Here is a 20,403-nt window from a genome sequence, read left to right on the forward strand (position 1 = left end):
CGCACCCTTATGTTGTCAAAGGAGGTTCTGCTGCTGATGTCGTAGAGCAGGAGCAGAGCTTTGGAGCAGGATGAATGACACATGGTTATATTCTGCAGGCCACAGTAACATGAGTAAAGTAGATCTGACAATCACATGTAGGTTATGGTTTTGTATCTGCCTTACCGTGAGCATCTCTGTAATATGCATGTGTCACACTTCTGAACCTCTCCTGTCCTGCGGTGTCCCAAATCTGAAATAAAAAAGAAACTGACAGTTTGGCCTGGTTCCACTTGGCTGACTCAAGAGGAAACTCGCCTGTGCTTTAGAAGGAGGATCCGAACGTGGAAGCACATTTCACTAGAGCTGATATATAACTGACCTGTAGCTTGACCTTTGCATCGTCAACAGTCACCACTTTGTTCTGGTATAAGCAGAAAGAGATTTCATGTTAGAATGAGCAGAAGACTTGATTTTAGTTAATCACCTCACAAAAAAAACAAAACAAGGAAAACCTTGGATAGATTTTTCTTTAATTTGTCGGGCTTCTACCTCCACTACACTCAAACAAAGATTACTTCAAAGAACCAGTGTTCCTGTTACACAAAGTGTGATAGGCTCTCTGGTTTGACAACTTTTACATCTAAAAAGAGTGGGCTGGCCAAGGAAGAGGGCCCCAGCAGACCTGTAGAAGGACTCTGACCTGTTCCCTCCAGGAAAATCAGCAAATTCCAAATTGCTACAGGCGCCAGGGCCAAGGTCTCTGTCTGCTCACACAGACAGCCCTAAAGGGCCAGGCTCATCACAGCAGTTTAGCTGCTGACCGACAGGCTGCCCTACATTCTGCTGGAGGCAGTTTTAAGGGCAAAGCCTCTGTAGTCAAAGGAAATAAAATATGTTTATGTGGGGGCTTCACGACGTTAATGGGAACTCTGCTGTTGACCTTTTGTTTTTTTAATTCAAAATGACATGGTAAAGAAGAGATGGCAGATTTTTTATTTTTTTGTATCTCCATGGCTTGGTGGCAGCAGAGGAAAGTGAGTGTGTTCTTGTGTGATTTGGGTGACCTGACACTTTAACATGTAATTTCTGCTGTGCAGTTACAATACGAGAATGTCCTGTTTGTTAAATATAAACACACACACACACATACACGCACGCACGCCCACACACACACAAACACACACACACACACACACACACACACACACACACACACACACACACACACACACACACACACACACACACACACACACACACACACACACCGTGAATCCAATGCCCACTGTAGCAGAGAAGGAGCCTGGGATGAACTTCCCCTGATCAAACTGCACCAGCAGAGAAGTCTTCCCCACTCCACTGTCTCCCACCAGGATGGTCTGCAGGAAAAACAAAGAAATGTATAACAATTAGGATCAAACTTGAACATCCATTTCGGGCTTATCCCATACCATCATTTTATAATTGTTGATTGTAAGTCAGCCTCTGTGTCACTGTGAACATGTCTCCTTCAAGCTTTCCAATAACATTTCCTTTATGAGAGTGTCTGCTACAGTGTGACTCGCAAACTACAGGAGATCACTGTGAAGACATGAAAAGAATAAAGGCAACATACAAGTTAGTCACCAGGGCCTGCAGACAATAATTCCCCTTCTGCACACACACACACACACACACACACACACACACACACACACACACACACACACACACACCACACCACACACACACACACACACACACACACACACACACACACACACACACACACACACACACATGAAGAAAAAGTAAAAAACAGTCATAAGTTCTAAAATGCCAATAGGTGGTCTAAAGGCTTTATGAATGATAGAGGCTGAGAGGATTAGGTGGAGCAGCTTTTACGCCACACACAGCCTTTGATCTCAGCTTTTAGAGGGATTTTAGAAACTCTCAGAAGTGGGTCACATCTCAGTTGAGGATAAAATATGGATGCTGCATCCTCTGAAGTACCATATCCATTTTATTGAGGCATGGCCACAACGTCCACTTATGTTTACTCTGCAGAGAGCAGAGAATAGATTAAGAATCATTATGTTTAGTCTGTGCTTGAGGTAAGCACCTTTGTAAGGTTAGCCTGGGTTAAAACTTTGGTGAGAACTCATTAAAAGCGCTGACAAAATCACTTTTTTGGCATAGTTAAAAATAAGCAAAATGTTTTATAGTTATTAACTCTCAGGTTTTAATGTTAAAAGTCAAATAGTAGCACACAAGACTACCACAGAGTGTAAGTTGTAACACATTTGAAACACTTTTATTTTGACCTGTTTCAACGTTCCTTTCATGCTCAGGAAGTAATGCTCATTAACGGAGCGTCCACACTACAGCTTCAAAAAAAGCTTGGAGCCGGGCGTGTCTGGAGCTTGGGGATTTTATTCAAGCAACACGACCAACAACCAATCACATGAATCTCCCGCCCCCGACATACAAAGCAAAAAACCCCGGGGATTTTATGGGAGCAATATATATATATAAACTCCCCAAACAGGCAAAAACCTACCAGTTTCACCCACTGTCTCTGCCACCTCCCTCCTGCCTGGTTCCTCCGGTTTGTATCCCGGTAGGTGAAGAGGGTCTGGTCATACAAAACCGTGTGATTGCTACGGCGATAGTTAGTTTCTCCTCCGACTTTTTTTGAATGAAGAGTTTGGTTCCAAAACGCTATAAATCCATGTTGATTAATTTGAGTAAAAATGTATTTTCTTTACCAAGAAAAGTGGCAAGTGAAAACCACTATTTTATGTTTAAAACTTTCACATAGCATATTGAGGTTATAATAAAATTACAAATTAAAATCCAGAATTAGATTTTCAAATATTTATTTTAAAAACTGATCATTTTTTCCCCAAAATGCAATAAATCCATGACACGTTTTTTTCCCTCCAAAATGCAATAGATCTATTTTATTTTTCATATTGAAACTGTGCAAAAATATATAACAGTAACAGAGTTCCCGTTAGCCGGCAAATCTAAATCTCTTCCGTCAAAATCATTTCCTATTAGCGCAATACCGCTTCAGTTGCGCCACTTATGTGACAGACAAGAATAGTCAATTCTAATGTCTAACACTTAATGTGGAGAAATAGATGTCCTGTTTGGGTTGATTGTGCGTTGATCTGTTGGTAATGCCTCGGGGTTCCGGTGTTCCGGTTTAACTGGTTCCCCGATCAACTGGTTGACAGATGTGGAGGCGTGGCCTTCGACTGAAATACACATTTCGATCGCTTCTTCTGTTGTTTACATAAATCTTTTGGTATATTTGGTTGGATAGGAACACTTTGATGCACATTCAGTACCAGTGTGTGAGGTTGTGGTTACGATGGCGATATCCGGACGCGTACAGCGAGGACTACAAAAAGAAAAACGAGTTGACTGGGGATGTCTGTTCAAAACATTGCGAACTCCAATAAATCATTTAAACCAGCTGTTGCCAGACTAATTACTGAATATCGTTCTTAATGTGATACCAAGTCCATCTGAGACCTGTGTACACCTTCAGACAGCCTCCAAGTAAAGCACACGTTGTTTACTCACAGTTTGAAAGCAGCGTGGAGAAGTCTTCAGCTGTGAACTGTAAACTGTGATCCTCTCAGGTAAACTGTGATTTGCCCAGGGAAAATGGGATCCGCCCAGATTAAACTGTGTTACATCTTCTGTGGCTATCTACCAGCGATCATGTTGAATATGAAAGACACATACATCCCTTATAAAAACGGCATTCTGCAGCACTCATCCAGATCACATGTGACTGTTAACTCGTTTTGCAAAGATAGCAGCAGAAATGTCATTGCTGCATGTGCAGGGATATTTAGACTTTAAAATGCTGATGGGTCATTAATGTTGGTCTCGGCAAACAATATTAGGAATCCTCTATTCAAACATAATAATGCAGTGTGCATCGACATGAAAATAACAAAAAAGTTCATGCTGGACTCAAACCCGAGTCCCAACAGCAAAAGTCACTCCAGCCCTGCACTTTATGAGTGCGCCACGGATTAACATGATACCTTCCAGAGAATCAAAAATAAAACGTGAGTGTTCAAAACACTCACGTCAATTACATTACATGACATTGCATTTACCTGACACGTTTACCTAAAGCGACTTACAATAAGTGCATAAGACCAAGAAGATACAAACTTGAAGAAAACAGAATCATAAAGTACATCAGGTTTCATAGAGCCAAAACATTTAAAGTGCTGCTCAACTGGCTTTAGATAAGCCATTCCTTTATTAGTATACAAGTGCTTTGTTAATAGTTCTAACGTCAATAAATCCTTTACAAACTATTCGTGTTGTCAGTCTTACATTTGTATCATATATCGTTATTAATATGATGTCGAGTCGATTTGATACCCGTTTATACTTGTATAAACTAGGATATCTGATCTCGGTGGGTCTTAATGAGGCTTGATACAGACCTCAGTCAGTATACTATATTATAATATGTATATTATATGGCTTAAAGTGTACATACATTCGCTCACATTATAAATGGTAGTCGAGTTGCATTTTTCTAGAACTTTTTAACAAGGTTAATCTAAAATACTCTAGTGTGGTGATTCGATACGTTGTGTTGATCTGTGGCGCACTCATAACGTACAGGGCTGGAGTGACTTTTGCTGTTGGGACTCGGGTTTGAGTCCAGCATGAACTTTTTTGTTATTTTCATGTCGATGGACACTGAATATTATTTAGTTTGAATAGAGGATTCCTAATATTGTTTGCCGAGACCAAGATTAATGACCCATCAGTGAATCACAGTTTACCTGAGAGGATCACAGTTTAACACAGCTGAAGACTTCTCCACGCTGCTTTCAAACTCTGAGTAAACAACGTGCGCTTCACTTGGAGGCTGTCTGAAGGTGTACACATGTCTCAGATGGACTTGGTATCACATTAGGAACGATATTCAGTGATAATTCGGGCAACAATATCTGGTTTTAAGGATTTATTCGAGAGGATCACAGTTTATCACAGCTGAAGACTTCTCCACGCTGCTTTCAAACTGTGAGTAAAGAACGTGTGCTTCACTGGGAGGCTGTCTGAAGGTGTACACAGGTCTCAGATGGACTTGGTATCACATTAAGATGATATTCAGTAATAAGTCTGGCAACAATAGCTGGTTTAAATGATTTATTGGAGTTCGCAATGTTTTGAACAGACATCCCCAGTCAACTCGTTTTTCTTTTTGTAGTCCTCGCTGTACGCGTCCGGATATCGCCATCGTAACCACAACCTCACACACTGGTACTGAATGTGCATCAAAGTGTTCCTATCCAGCCAAATATACCAAAAGATTTATGTAAACGACAGAAGAAGCGATCGAAATGTGTATTTCAGTCGAAGGCCACGCCTCCACATCTGTCAACCAGTTGATCGGGGAACCAGTTAAACCGGAACACCGGTGGGCATGTAAACAAATGCATAATGCTGCGCAATACTTTGTGGCCTCACCCAGTTGCACAGCGACACTTATTATGTAGGTGTCTTTTAATAAGCAGGTAGTCCTATCATTAGCTAGAACTAGCTGGATCTGATCGATATGGACATACACGCGAGTGAAGTCTAATCTGACGGGAGAGAGAGATCAGCTGCTGCTGACGAGTGGACACGCAGCTCTGCATGATCACATGCAGCGGTGAGCGGACAAAACACACACACGTCAGGTTAGAATATCACACGTAGCTATTTTAATTACCTCTCAAACTACCTAAACTAGTTATAGATAGGCCTATGTTTAGTTTTACTGTCGGGTCACTCATTACTGATCCGCGAGCTGCATGATACTGGCATAATAGATTGCCCGAAAGGGAAGAAAACGGCATCAGCCTCCAGAAGCGTTTAATGCCAAGTATCACTCTTACAACAGCCACATGTGCAGAATAATTTCTTAGGTTAAGCTAACGCCGGTCAACCGTCACTGCATATAACACACTGGGTCCATAATAAAAGACTCATCATCATTATGAATCTCATAAAAACAGAACCCGGGATGCAGCGAAGCTAGGTAGACGCTAGCCCAGGGGCTGTCCATCCTAATTCAATTTAAAACCTTTAAAAACACCCGAACCCACTTTTAATTTGGTCGGACGAATGCAGCATGGACTTGAGATCAGGGAAAAAACAACAACATTGGGCTATGGTCGGCATGTCATCGACAGTTCATTCATCTAGCACTCCTGGCAGACTCTCTCTGACACAACAAAGGGACAAAAACGAAAAAAGGAGAATATTGGGCTTGGCTCTGCTGTGTCTCTTGCTATCGAGAGATATCCACCCGTGTCCGGGTCCCGGACCTGACAGCTGGCGGCCCGGCCGCTGAGCTCCACACGCCGCCGGTGTTCCGGATTAACTGGTTCCCTCGTTAACTGGTTTCCCGATCAACTGGTTTCCCGATCAACTGGGGTGATTTTCGATCGCTTCTTCTGTCGTTTACATACATTTGTTGGTATATTTGGCTCTGTAGGAAGACTTTGATGCAATTCAGTACCAGTGTGTGAGGTTGTGGTTACGATGGAGATATCCGGACGCGAACAGCGGGGACTACAAAAAGAAAAACGAATTGACTGGGGATGTCTGTTCAAAACATTGCGAACTCCAATAAATCATTTAAACCAGCTATTATTGCCAGACTAATTACTGATTATCGTTCTTAATGTGATACCAAGTCCATCTGAGACCTGTGTACACCTTCAGACAGCCTCCAAGTGAAGCACACGTAGTTTACTCACAGTTTGAAAGCAGCGTGGAGAAGTCTTCAGCTGTGGAGAGCTGTGATCCGCTCGAATAAATCATTAAAACCAGCTATTGTTGCCCGATTTATCACTGAATATCGTTCCTAATGTGATACTAAGTCCATCTGAGACCTGTGTACACCTTCAGACAGCCTCCCAGTGAAGAACACAGTGTTTACTCGCGATCCGCCCAGGGTAAACTGTGACTACTGTGGCTATCTACCAGTGATCATGTTTAATATGAAAGACTACACACACATGTATCCAGTGGCGGCCGGCCCATAGAGATGGGTCTGGCTGCAGACCGCTGCAAGGAGGCGTTTCCTATAGGGGCGTTTCCTAACTTTTTTTATCCAATAGCAACTTAAGGGATTCCAGCTGCTTTTATAAATCCTCGCAGACGAAGTCATTGTTCTAGTGATGGGAATTCCGGCTCTTCATGCTGAGCCGGATCATTTGGCTCACCAAGAAGAGCTGGCTCATTCGGCTCCCAAAGGGCTCTTCAGTTTACCACATATTATACCTTTTAATTAAATCAAATGTAGCCCTGTTTTGACTAATGATTTATATGTGTATGCCTACACATATATCACTTAAATTATTCAAGATATCCTTTGTACTAAAGTATTCAAAAGTAAAAATTACATGTTTAATATAAATTATTTGCTGTGGCCAATTGTTTTCATTGCATTTACAGACCCGTGTAACTCTCTGATACCACCCAATGAATGCATTGACTTGCTTGTAGAACCACGCTACACAAAACAAATGGCAACACCTATAAAAAGTATTTTAAAAAAGGGGCTACTGTATCAACCTATATAAAGTATATAAATATAGTTGTTCTCCCTGCAGGAGAGGGGAGCGTGCTTTGAGATCAGCTGCTAGGCTGCAGCGGGGAGAAGAGGGGGACAAAAAGAGATCTCCGTCCTCCGTGTTTTATTCTTATAGAAGTAAGAAGAGAAGTAATGGGGCAGAAACCCTCCTTTTTACGCAGCGGTCCAGACATAGACATCATAGCTACGGCGACACATATTCAGTTGCCAGTTACTTTTGGCATTAGGGCAGGGATATCTTTCAAGGTTTGACATAATGAATCGTGCTACTTTTAAAGCAAGCAACGATGTTTTCAAATCTGTAATCAAAAAGCTCCTCAAAAACACTATAGAAGCAGTTCCTGCCGTTGTTACGTTAGTTCAAACGGTAACAACGGACTACTTTTCTTAGCGGATGCATGTCAATTTAAATCAATACATAAAACTAATTTTTAAATCAATAAAATAATTTTCTAAATCCATAAAAGCATTTCAATTATTATTGGGAGTCATGTCGTTACTTTGTTGAGAATGTGGCCATGTGTAATAAGCGGGATAATGTCCACATTGCACATTGCATAATGTGCCTTCATGCCGATCTAGATCCCTCCGCAAAAACAAAACAAAAAACGGCTCGTTCGCGGGCGAGAGCCGGCTCCCGTCGTTCACTATAGGAAACGCCCCTATAGGAAACGCCTCCTTGCTGCGGTCTGCAGCCAGACTCTATTGGGCCTATAGGGGCGCTAGGGGCGCCGCCCACCCTCTTCCCACATGTTTGATTGTCATTAAAAATATATTTAAAAAGATATATTTTTATTTTTAATGAACAAGGTAAATATTATATAGTTGGTATCAGTAAAATGTATAATCTACAATAAAATCTCGTTTAAAATAGTTTTACGATGTCAAAGTTACTGATAAGTCACATGTTTCCTGCCTGGCCGCAGCGTGTGTCATTACCCTCTCTTGTCCGGGCGGTAGAAAGGAGCCCTCAGCCAGAGCAGCAGCAGCCAACAAGCTGACTGTTGCTATCTGTATACTATGCGGCCGAAATATAATTTCAGCCAATCAGCGTCGTCAGATCTGATGCTCAAAGGCAGAGATGGGGTCGTTACTAAAAAAAGTAATATATTACATATTACTTTTTAAAAAAAAGTAATATATTACACTACTTCGTTACTCTCTACATAAAGTAACTTGTTACTTTACTCGCAGGGCCGGCCCGCCCCTCCCTGCAGGCAGATCACGCAGACTGCTAAAGTTTCCAATGTTCTCTTTAGTTCAGTTTCCATTGTCGCATAAGACTGATCCAGATCCTGAATGTTTTCCTATCTGACCATGGCTGTTCTCTGTCTCCTGCTATCTGACCGTGGCTGTCCTCTGTCTCCTGCTATCTGTATATTTTGCGCAGTCTATCTCTGCTCACGCTGTTGCGTCGGCGTGTTCTCCTGCGTGTTGGCCATGTGTTGCACTGGAACCAGACACCGCAAAGACTTCAGCCGAGCACGTACGAACTGCGCATGCGTGAGTGGCAATAACTCTCCTTACCAGCAGGCGGCGGTAGTGTGTATTCGTCATTCAAAACAGGCAACAACCGGAAAACAGAGAAGAAGAACAGACTACGTGATATAAACAAACAACAAATAGCTGTGCGTTAGCTTCACATTAGCATGTGTTATTTGCAGGTGTTTGTTGAGGTTTGATTATGACTGCTGATTTTAGTAAGTAACGAAGTAACGCATGTCGGGGCGATGTTAGTAACTGTAGTGTGATTACTGAATCATAAAAGTTATTTTGTAACGCGTTACACCCAACTCTGCTCAAAGGGCGCCGTGTCAGCGCCCTGGCCTGTGTGTCTGTGAGTTGTTTGGACTCGTATCCAAGGTGACGCTACAGTAGTTGTCGAGGATGGCTGCGTCTCGGTGCTAGTGGATCTAATGGAGCTGTAGATTAACATTTACATGCTTATTGTAGTTGTAAGGGCAGTGCCTGTAGCACCATGGAGCATATGTGGGCTGCATCTGTATTTTACAGGAAAGGAGTGAGCAGAGGGTGGAGTTGTTGATTCTTGTTCAGTTTTCATCTTCCTCACCCTCTCAAACTTTGAGTTGCGCGCGCTGCTAAAGAGACGCGCTACCATGGAAACCAAACAATGGTGTAGCTGTATTAAAGTCCGCGTGGAAACAGTCGTGAGTAATCTGATTTTGTCAGAAATCGGGAGAAATGTGACCCCGGGAGGAAACCGGGGAGAGGGCAATGAAATCGGGAGTCTCCCGCGAAAATCGGGAGGGTTGGCAAGTATGACACACACACACACACACACACACACACACACACACACACACACACACACACACACACACACACACACACACACACACACACACACACACACACACACACACACACACACACACACATAATGTTCGTATTTAGTCTCCTGATTTTACATTGGAATTAAATCATTTGAGTGTTCCCAAAGGACGAGTGTTCTGCAGTTTGTGTGGGCCTACTGTAGGCCTACTGTTGCACAGTTTTGGAAGATTCATAGCTAACCACACTGAAGATTATGGATTATCTCATATTTTTAAGCCTATAAACATCACCAGATAATTTAAGGGGTCATTTCTCAAAGATTTTTTCCGGGGGAGGATCCCCCCGGACCGCCTTAGAATGGTTTGGTCCCTATTTCCATAGCCCCACCAAAAATATTTTCCACCAGCCGCCACTGCATGTATCCCTTATAAAAACGGTATTCTGCAGCACTCATCCAGATAAGATGTGACTGTTAACTCGTTTTGCAAAGATAGCAGCAGAAATGTCATTGCTGCATGGGACTTTAAAATGCTGATGGGTCATTAATGTTGGTCTCGGCAAACAATATTAGGAATCCTCTATTCAAACTACATAATATTCAGTGTGCATCGACATGAAAATAACAAAAAAGTTCATGCTGGACTCAAACCCGAGTCCCAAAAGCAAAAATCACTCGAGCCCTGCTGAGTGCGCCACAGACCAACACTTCGTAATAGATCACCACAATGTAGTTTCTAACATAACAAGTTCCAGAAAAATGCAACCCGACCATCATTTATAATGTAAGCGAATGTATTTAATCCATGATTCTCCAGGAGGTATCGTGGTGGTCCGTGGCGTCCATTGCTCTTCCAGCTAATATTGAGTTTGATTGTGTTGGTGTGGAAATCACACTTTCTGAGGAAATGTCCCTCACCATGATTAACCTATATTGACAACCCAGCAACTATTAATATGTTTGCATGACATTAGTTATTTCTATTTTGATATCACTTAATTATACGTTTAATATATTTAAGTCAAGCTAAGATACATGTGATGGTAACTAGTTAGTGCTCTTAGTCAGTGTTTCGATTTACCCATTTGCTTTCGGGGGAGCCCTATTTATTTGTTTGGCAATCATATAGGCAGACCTGAAAGATGTATATGTTTCCTGCATTAGATCAATACTGATTGCCAATAGGCTTACCTTGTTTGGTAGGACATATTTTTTCTCATTTCCGAAATCTCAATCGCTTTTTCGTGTGCCTGGCCCGTAATGCTTATAAATCTTTTTCCGCAGGTTATTCTGTTGATCACTGCTGACTTTTCCCTGAATCCATTCTTGTGAAAGGTGCACAAAGGTGGATTTTTTGCTAGCGGCAGAGAGATCAATATACTTTTTGCCTCTTTGCAAATCTCACATTCACATTTTTTATTTTTTTTGAAAAGCCATGGATAACTTTCATTCCACCCACTCCATATTTTCTGTGTCCAGTTAAAAGGCAGGTCATGGGCATCGTCAGGAAAGGTTCGCTAGCGCAGGTGGTGCCAGCGGCTGTGGCTATTGTTGAAGCCTCTTCAGGCTCCGCATCAGCAGGCCTCTCCCTTGGTGTGGAGCTGTCAAACTCGGCCCTAACACCGCTTACAGCCGGCCAACTAAAAGTTGTTCCGTTCACGTTGTCATTTTTAGACTCCTTCGCTTATTTGCTTGTGAATCCAAAAAACTTTTATTTACAGAAACTCAAAATTTCTAATCTATGTGACACAAATATGCACGATTCTTTTGGGCTCCTCCTATTTATCTCAAAGTCGGCCTTCAGGGGAGCTCCCTCCCTCTTCGGGGGAGCCAAACTCCCCCTGGCTCCCTCCCATTTCGAACATTGCTCTTACCTGTGAGGCCTCCTCCAAACAGCATAATAACCTGTATCATTAAAACTAAGTACCAGTTCTAGATCCTTTACTTTAGACAAACAATTCAAAAGTCAAAATGTATTTAAAGACCAATCTTTATTTGAAGGTGCCTCTTAACCTGAGATATTAGTTATACAGTAATAGTATTGACAATCTAAAAAAACTGAGCAACTCAACAGTCAACTTTATATTTCTTATTGTCTAAAGCATTTATTATTTAGATTTTTCCCCTCTCATATTCGGTGTGGACGGATTGAGACAGCATGGTGTCCAGAGGGCTGCAGAGACTTCAGGGAGAAACCTCCGTGTGATGGACGTCCTGTCTGTTGGTTTGGAGAGGACTAAGGGTCTTTCCTCTGCGAGGAGGACCAGGCCTGATGGAGGAGCCCATGCTGGGCAAAGCTGATACCAGCTGCACAGGCCTAGTCTGTCACGTTATTTGACTAAATGTGTTTACTTATACATTTAATAGGTTTACACCTTCTGTCCATATGTGCTTTTTATTTAAAACATGTTTGATTAACTTTTGATTAAAGGCAGCTCTTTCTGGAATAGCCTCCCAACTGAGATACAGGATTGTCCCACTCTCAAGGATTGTCCCACTCTCAATTAAAGGTCAACTCAAAGAATGGTTGAGAAACAAACAAACGTGCAATCACCGCTAAATGCACTTTAATACAAGGGTATCTCCTCTCGCACTTTATGTAGCTCTTTTATCTTCATTTGCACTTTATATGTCATAGCTGCTATATTGTACTGCCATGTGGTAAATACTTGTATATGCTGCTCATGCTCTTTCTGCATATCATGTATTTATTTTTGCCATGTATATAAATGTCATGTTCTTAAATGTTGTATGTGGGGGACTACAGATGGAACTGAGCTCAAGGCTAAAATCCGGCATATTTACATTTGAAGCATTATTTGTTTAAATTGTTCATCAATGTGCATTGTCCCTTTTCGAATAAACGATTAAATAAATAAATAAAATACATTCAGCTGATGAGCAAATTCTGACATTTATAGAGAAAATTACTCCCGAGACTTGTGAGCAAGAAGTTCGTGTAATGGCGGCGGTGGCACAGCAACACCTGAGCGGAGAAGACTCACTTATCCTTCAAGAGATAAGAAACGGCAATCAAGCCCTCTCCAGTAAACTTGACTCCAAAACCAAGGCAAGGCAAGGCAAGGCAAGGCAAGGCAAGGCAAGGCAAGGCAAGTTTATTTATATAGCACCTTTCAACACAAGGCAATTCAAAGTGCTTTACAAAAAACGAAAGACATTAAGAAAATGGCATTTAAAATCAGTCATGGATGGATGGACTTTTATTAATCCTCGTGGGGAAATTGTTTCTCTGCATTTGACCCATCCTAGTGTTAGGAGCAGTGTGCTGCCATTTTGAACGGCGCCCGGGGAGCAGTGTGGGGAACGGTGCCTTGCTCAGGGACACCTCGGTAGCACTTGGTCTTGCCGGGACTTGAACTGGTGACCTTCCAGTTGCCAAGCCAAGTCCCTATCGACTTCGCCACCACCGCCCATTTTACCGAGCTCCTGATAATAAAGCGGGCACATCGGGCTCTTCGACCCCGTCCACCTGCAGACCAGAGACCGCGACCTGTTCTGATATGACTGCTCAAATGCCAAGACCAAGACAAGATCCTGCGAATCGCCGCACAGCGGTCCAGAGAAAATAAGGTTCCCATCAAGTACGACGGTAAGCCTGTGCTGTTTTTTCCCGACCTAAGCGCCAGCTTGGTGAAACGCAGAAAGGAGTATGACCAGGTTAAGACGGAGCTTTGATCTAAGGATATTCCGTTTGCCTCACGGCCCGTCCACACAGCGGCGTTGGAAGCTTCTGCCTATTCACTTTGAATGGGGTGACGTCACTTTTCGCCGAACTGCATTGTGGGAAGCAGAGCGGAGCTTTCCTGGCGTTTCAGGCTGCAAAAGTTGAGCAATGTTCAACTTTTGAAGTTTCTGAAGCTTTCGGTCGAGGCGTCAGCCAATCAAATCATATGCCAGTACAAGCTCTAGCCAATCAAACCGCTGCTTGTGTGTCAGGGGCGGGAGATTCATGTGATTGGTTGTTGGTCGAGCTTCAGACACGCCCGCTGGCAAGCTTTTTCCGGCCGTTACTCCATCCAATTTGTTAGCTTTAAAGTGAATGGGCTAAACGGACCGGTTAAAAGGAAAAGAGTCTTGACACACCGGAAAAAACTGCAAATTGATATTGCTTCAATAAACCCATCTTATCACACAGGAGCATAAGAAACTGAGGAGAGAATGGGTAGGACATGTAGTTTCATCATCTTTTAATTCCAAAACCAGGGGAGTAGCTATTTTAATAAATAAAAACACTCCAGTGACGATTGGAGAAACTATTATTGATCCATCAGGCCGATATGTATTAGATAATTGTCAGATTTACTCAGAACCCTGGACACTTTTAAACTTATACGCACCCAACCATGATGATGCATCCTTTATTCAAGATACACAAAACATACTGGTAGGGGGCGATTTAAATGTTTGCCTGGATCCTATTCTGGATAAGTCATCATTGGCAGTATATCTAAATCAAAAGCTGCCAAAACCACCCTGGCATTTATGAAAGATCTAAATTTGACAAATGTTTGGAGACAGATGCACCCTCAAAGCAGACACTACTCTTTCTATTCCTGTCCCCATAAGTCTCATACTAGGATTAACCTTTTTCTCTTATCAACGCAGCTAGTTCATAGAGCATTGGAATATGAATATGTATCTAGGACCCTGTCTGATCATTCTCCTTTGACCCTGTCTATTTTGATGCCAGAAAAAACAACTAACTCATATAGATGGTGACTGAACCCTACACTTCTTCAAAAACCAGATTTTTGCATGTTTATTAGGGACCAGATAAAGCTATTCTGCGAGACTAACTGTCCTTCCTCCCCAATAGTTTTATACTATGGGACACACGGTTATTTAAGGGGACAAATAATCTCTTATACAAAAGGTATCACCAGAAGATCTGACTAAAATTGATGAATTCCTGTCCACTATTGACTTGCCAAAGCTTGGCCAAGAAGACCAAAATAAACTTCTACACTCAGAAAGAAATTGAAAAGGCGTTGGGCTCATTGCAATCAAATCGCCGGGGGAAGATGGTTTCCCAACAGCATTTTACAGAGAATTTAAGGATTTACTCATCCCACTCATCATGGATATAATTAACTTAGCATCAAAGACTCAAACTCTGCCCGAATCATTCTCTACTGCCATAATCACTGTGATCCACAAACAAAATAAAGTACCATTAAAGTGCTCTTCATTTCGACCTATTTCATTATTGAATTCGAACTATAAATGAATATCTAAGGCTCTGGCTAACAGGCTTGGCCAATGTTTGCCACAATTAATTGATCCGGACCAGAGTGGTTTTATTTCTAAACGTTCATCAGCTGATAATTTATGTACGCTCTTTAATATTATCCACCTAACAAAGTCAAAGACTGAGCCCAGTATAGCTGTAGCTTTAGACGCTGAAAAGGCCTTCGACCGGCTGGAGTGCCTCAAACTTTTTTGTAAACCCTCAATAAACATGTTAGACAGTTTAGACAGTTTATATGGAACTGTAAGGTGGCCAGGGTATCTATGGAGAAATTAACATGGAATTACAGATTAGGGGGCCTTCGATTACCATGTTTTAAAAAGTATTATTTGGCGGCTCAAATGGGATTTGTTTTAGCCTTTTTTGAGGGCGACAGTGCCACATCCTGGATACAAATTAGATTGCACCCCCTGAAAGAAAAAGTGTTCAGCGATTTTATTTATAAATGGAACCTCAGGATTATATGCAACAAGACAGAAACCCCTATTTTAAGGCATTTGATTAAAATGTGGTGTGAGACTCATAGAAGTCTGGGACTGAAAGTTGGACTGTCACCAAAGTCACCTCTGAGACAAAATGAACTCATACCCATGACTCTCAATAACAAGATTCTGGAAACTTGGCATCATCAGGGGATCCAACATTTGGAAGATTGCTACGAAAAAAAAGACTACTCATGTCCTTTGAACAATTAAGGAGGAAATATGACTTGTCCAACAAGACCTTCTTCTGTTATCTTCAGTTAAGATCCATTCTTAGAGCCAACCTGGGCCCTTGGATGACTTTACCGGTATTGACTGATGTGGAGAAACTGCTTCATGAGGGAAATGTATACAAAGGTATTTCTAAAATGTACTCTTTACTGCTGAATGAGGGCCCAAAGCCATGCAGGTTTACACAAATCTAGAGCGAGATGGGAGTCAGATCTGCATGTAGCAATTAACGCACAGCTATTTGTTGTTTGTTTATATCACGTAGTCTGTTCTTCTTCTCTGTTTTCCGGTTGTTGCCTGTTTTGAATGACGAATACACACTACCGCCACCTGCTGGTAAGGAGAGTTATTGCCACTCACGCATGCGCAGTTCGTACGTGCTCGGCTGAAGTCTTTGCGGTGTCTGGTTCCAGTGCAACACATGGCCAACACGCAGGAGAACACGCCGACGCAACAGCGTGAGCAGAGATAGATTGCGCAAAATATACAGATAGCAGGAGACAGAGGACAGCCACGGTAAGATAGCAGGAGACAGAGGACAGCCACGGTCAGATAGCAGGAGACAGAGGACAGCCACGGTCAGATAGCAGGAGACAGAGGACAGCCATGGTCAGATAGCAGGAGACAGAGGACAGCCACGGTCAGATAGCAGGAGACAGAGGACAGCCACGGTCAGATAGCAGCAGACAGAGGACAGCCACGGTCAGATAGCAGGAGACAGAGGACAGCCACGGTCAGATAGCAGGAGACAGAGGACAGCCACGGTCAGATAGTGTTAGAAATTAAAATCAATGTTGATATGGCGTAATTTGAATTAAATACACTATTTAATTTAAATCAGTTTTATTCTGAAAAACCTGAAGTTCTCTAACTATTAACTTAATACTTTTATTCTGAAAATGCTTCACTTCCGGTTAGCATTAGCATGTGGCGAAATGCTGCATTTTCAAACCATGAATCAACGGTGAAATGACATGTGATGTTGTACACTGAGCACACTGGGTTTAGCACTCATCTATTGCCGCTGAATAACGTTTATTAGGGAATGTTTAAATAACCACAGACAGAATGATGTAATTTAACAATACAACAAGGCAGGAATTGCATTGGACCCGCCCCCGACGACGTCGGCCAATAGGAGAAGACCTCAGATGACAGCAGGAAGAGCATGCCAATGATTGACCTCTTCCTCCGGCTGACCCGGAGTGACCGGGCGGATGAGGAGAGAGCCTCCACTCGCACATTTCATGTTGTACACCACCGCATCTTTTGTGTAATTAAATGCTGTTAACTTTTATAAGCTTCCCTTGACTCTTTTCAGTCTCTCCTGCCTTCAGGGCTCTAGAATTCACTAACATTTGGCGTCACTGGGTGGACTCTGAAGCTGGATTGAGCTGGAATAGAGGGGAAGGCTGCAAGCTAACTAGCATCACACTAGGTTTTTGGCTGGGCCTAAACAAAAGGTGAGACAGTTACCTGTTTAATTCCGTGGTGATTGCAAGTGGTGTGGAGTGTGTATATAGTGTTTCTATTCGTCTCTGTTGTATCTTCGGCGCCGCCCGATTAATGTGAATATTACATAGTATTAAGACCTTCTGGAGAGGCACTATATTGTATCTGGGATACCTCTGTTTTACGCTGGACTGGGTCCATTCATGTTAGTCTATATGTTTGATGTGTTAAACCTGCGTAGTCTGGTTTAATAAAGTATATTGTGTGGAGTTTTTAAGCCGAAAAGTATATTTTTGTGTGATGATCTAAGCCGAAACGATTGTGTACAAGATTGGTATGAGATCAGCTTTTAAGGTCAGCATTTATAGAATTTAGAGCTAAGATAAATGAAGATTGTTTTGTATTGTCAAGCAGTGTGGTTATTTATCTGCAGATGTTGTGTTCCCATTGTTCCCCTTCCCCCAATCACATGTGGTTAATGCTATACTGCTAAGCTAGTTAGCTAGCCAGTTAGCATTAGTAGATGGTGAAATAGTTTGAGTAAAGATACAACCGGTAACTACTGATTAAATACACAGGGATGGTGTAGATTAAGTAGATTGAGTTGTTTTGTTTTTCATGCTTTTCAAAGAAAGTAATTTGAACTTTATATTTTGAGGAAATAAACAGGAAGTAGGTTTATGAACCGGACGTACTAGTTGATACATTTGAGAGGAGTTACAAATGAAACAGCTCCCCTAGCGGACATACTAAGTATTACAGTTAATACATTCTTCACCACACAGATAAAGATTACATGTGGTTTCTTTGAATTGAAGTATTGTAGTTAACACATTTTATGACATTTGCATAATTTCATAAACTTTAGTATACACTGTAGACCTACACGGTTTATTTGGATTTGCACCATATTCCAATTTTCATATTACAAAGTAAAAACCATACACTGTTCATTTTCATTTATTTATTTAGATTTTAGAAATTTGCATAATTTTAATTTTGTCTAATTTTGATTTTCTAATCTCAGTTTTACAACATTTACATTTATTTTTCCAAATTCAAAAAAATAAATAAAAAAAATTCAGAGGATTAGTAATTCATTTTTGATAACTTAATAATATTATCCGTGTACTTAAGAAACATGTCGCCAGAAGACACCAAGTTAAGAGCACTCCCAGTGCCAGGCACAACTGCAGATATTAAGGCGAGAGTAAACACCTGGTCAGATGCTGGGACAGTTCCCACTAAAAGACAGAAGACATGGAACCAAATAGAGGAACTGTTCAAGCAGTGGCAAACGAGAGGATTGATTCCAGCAGATGATCAACCTGGACCAACGCAAGCCCATAGAAAAGCTGTAGTTGAACATGAGAATGCTGAATACCTACAACAGGAAAAAGCATGGATCAAAGCCGGACAACCCCCTCGGTATGGACCTGCTAAGAACGCTATGAAAAAAGCTGAAAAAAGAAAAGTTATGGTTGCAAATCTGATTCTCTATCTAAAATATACCAGCCAGGGATTGACAAACAGCTTACATGTGGTAGCAGCAGAAGATCTGCCAGTAATGGAAGAACTTGGCAGAAGAGAGGAAGCACTCAGCAGAAGAATAGAAGCAGAACTCGGCAGAAGAGAGGAAGAACTCAGTAGAAGAATGGAAGCAGAACTCGGCAGAAGACAGGAAGAACTCGACAGAAGACTGGAGGAACTCGACAGAAGACTGGAAGCAGAACTCATCAGAGGAATGGAAGAGAGACGAAAGGCAGATGAAGCCCATAATGACATTATTGCAGAAAGACAAAGGGAAGAAGATAAATACCAACAACTTCTGGCGGAAAGACGACAAGAAGATGTAAGATTCCAGGACATGATGGCAGATAGACAGAGGGAAGAACAAAGAACTCAAAGAAAACGCCGGACAAACTACTCTCCTGACTATTCCAATGGACAGGGAGATGAAAATGACGACAGCGGAAACGAGAAACATTACCCTGGGACTTGCCCCAAAACTAAAAGAACCAAGACCAGTGCACATACCTCCATGCCATTGATAGCGGCTGGAAGAAGAGGATTTCAATACCAACCATGGACTCACAGGGACATGGAAGCATTAGTGTCAAAGCTACCTCCACTCACCAAAGGAGGTCAAAAGTGGGTGAATGATCTGGAGAGATACACAGCCCAAGACCACCTGTGCTTGGGAGACATGAGGGCCCTGTTCGGACGGATTGAAGGACGACTTGAAGTGAGAGCAATAGATTCCGAGGCCAATTGCACAAATGACCCAGATGAAACTCCATTCAACTACATCAGGTCGAATTATTGGGCTGCTCTTCGTCACATCTACCCGACAACACACAGTTTACATGCCCTCAACAGCCTGAGGAAAGGCACGGAGGAAGAAATGCATGCCTTCTTGAAGAGATGTGAAGGAGTGTGGGAGGACTACACTGGAGAACGCCATGACGTTTTTCCGGCTGTTGTAATGTTGTGGAAGAACGCTGTCATTAAAGCCCTTCCCCGATCAGTGCAGGCAGACCTGGGAGACGTGGTGGGATTAGTCGCTAAACCCATTGAAGAATGGAGACTACATCTCATTCACCATGATATGAAATACCAGGCAACAAAGTGGGAAAATGACGAAGAAATGAAAACACTACAACTAAGACTTTTGAAGATACAAGTAGCTGAGAAAGATGCCAAAGCTAATAAAAACAACAAATCGACAAAGCAGATGGCCATACTAGCAGAGAAGGCAGGGCGGACACCTCCAACAGTTCAACAAAGCGGAGGAGGAAGTGTATGTCCACCAAACCAGGTTCAGCAAACACCTGTGTAACTTCAACAGCAAGTACAGCCACAAGCACCACAGTATCTTCAACAGCAGACACCTGTGTATCTTCCTACCCAAGTACAGCCGCAAGCACAGGTATACACTCCCATACAGCATCAACAAAAGGGACAATGGAGACGAAGAAGGAATGATGGCTGCTTCATATGTGGAGATTGTAGACATCTGGCCAGAGATTGCCCCACTCAGCAATATCCACCACAAGGTAGCACCTCACAATACAGAGGAGAA

The 20,403-nt window shown here is 42.2% G+C and overlaps 1 protein-coding gene across 2 annotated transcripts in view; it reads right to left on the reverse strand.

Moving 5' to 3' along the window:
• Positions 1–20,403, reverse strand: part of LOC117468318 (ras-related protein Rab-37-like) — a 94,151-nt gene that overhangs the window by 57,182 nt on the left and 16,566 nt on the right. For both annotated transcript variants that reach the window (XM_034112375.2, XM_071201817.1), the window contains exons 2-5: positions 1,251–1,361; positions 362–403; positions 166–232; positions 6–58 (exon numbers count right to left, since the gene is read on the reverse strand). In XM_034112375.2, the coding sequence (XP_033968266.1) occupies positions 6–58; positions 166–232; positions 362–403; positions 1,251–1,361 (273 nt within the window). The remainder of the gene's footprint in view (positions 1–5; positions 59–165; positions 233–361; positions 404–1,250; positions 1,362–20,403) is intronic.

This window comes from Pseudochaenichthys georgianus, chromosome 23 (genome assembly GCF_902827115.2).
Source record: "Pseudochaenichthys georgianus chromosome 23, fPseGeo1.2, whole genome shotgun sequence".
NCBI lineage: Eukaryota > Metazoa > Chordata > Actinopteri > Perciformes > Channichthyidae > Pseudochaenichthys > Pseudochaenichthys georgianus.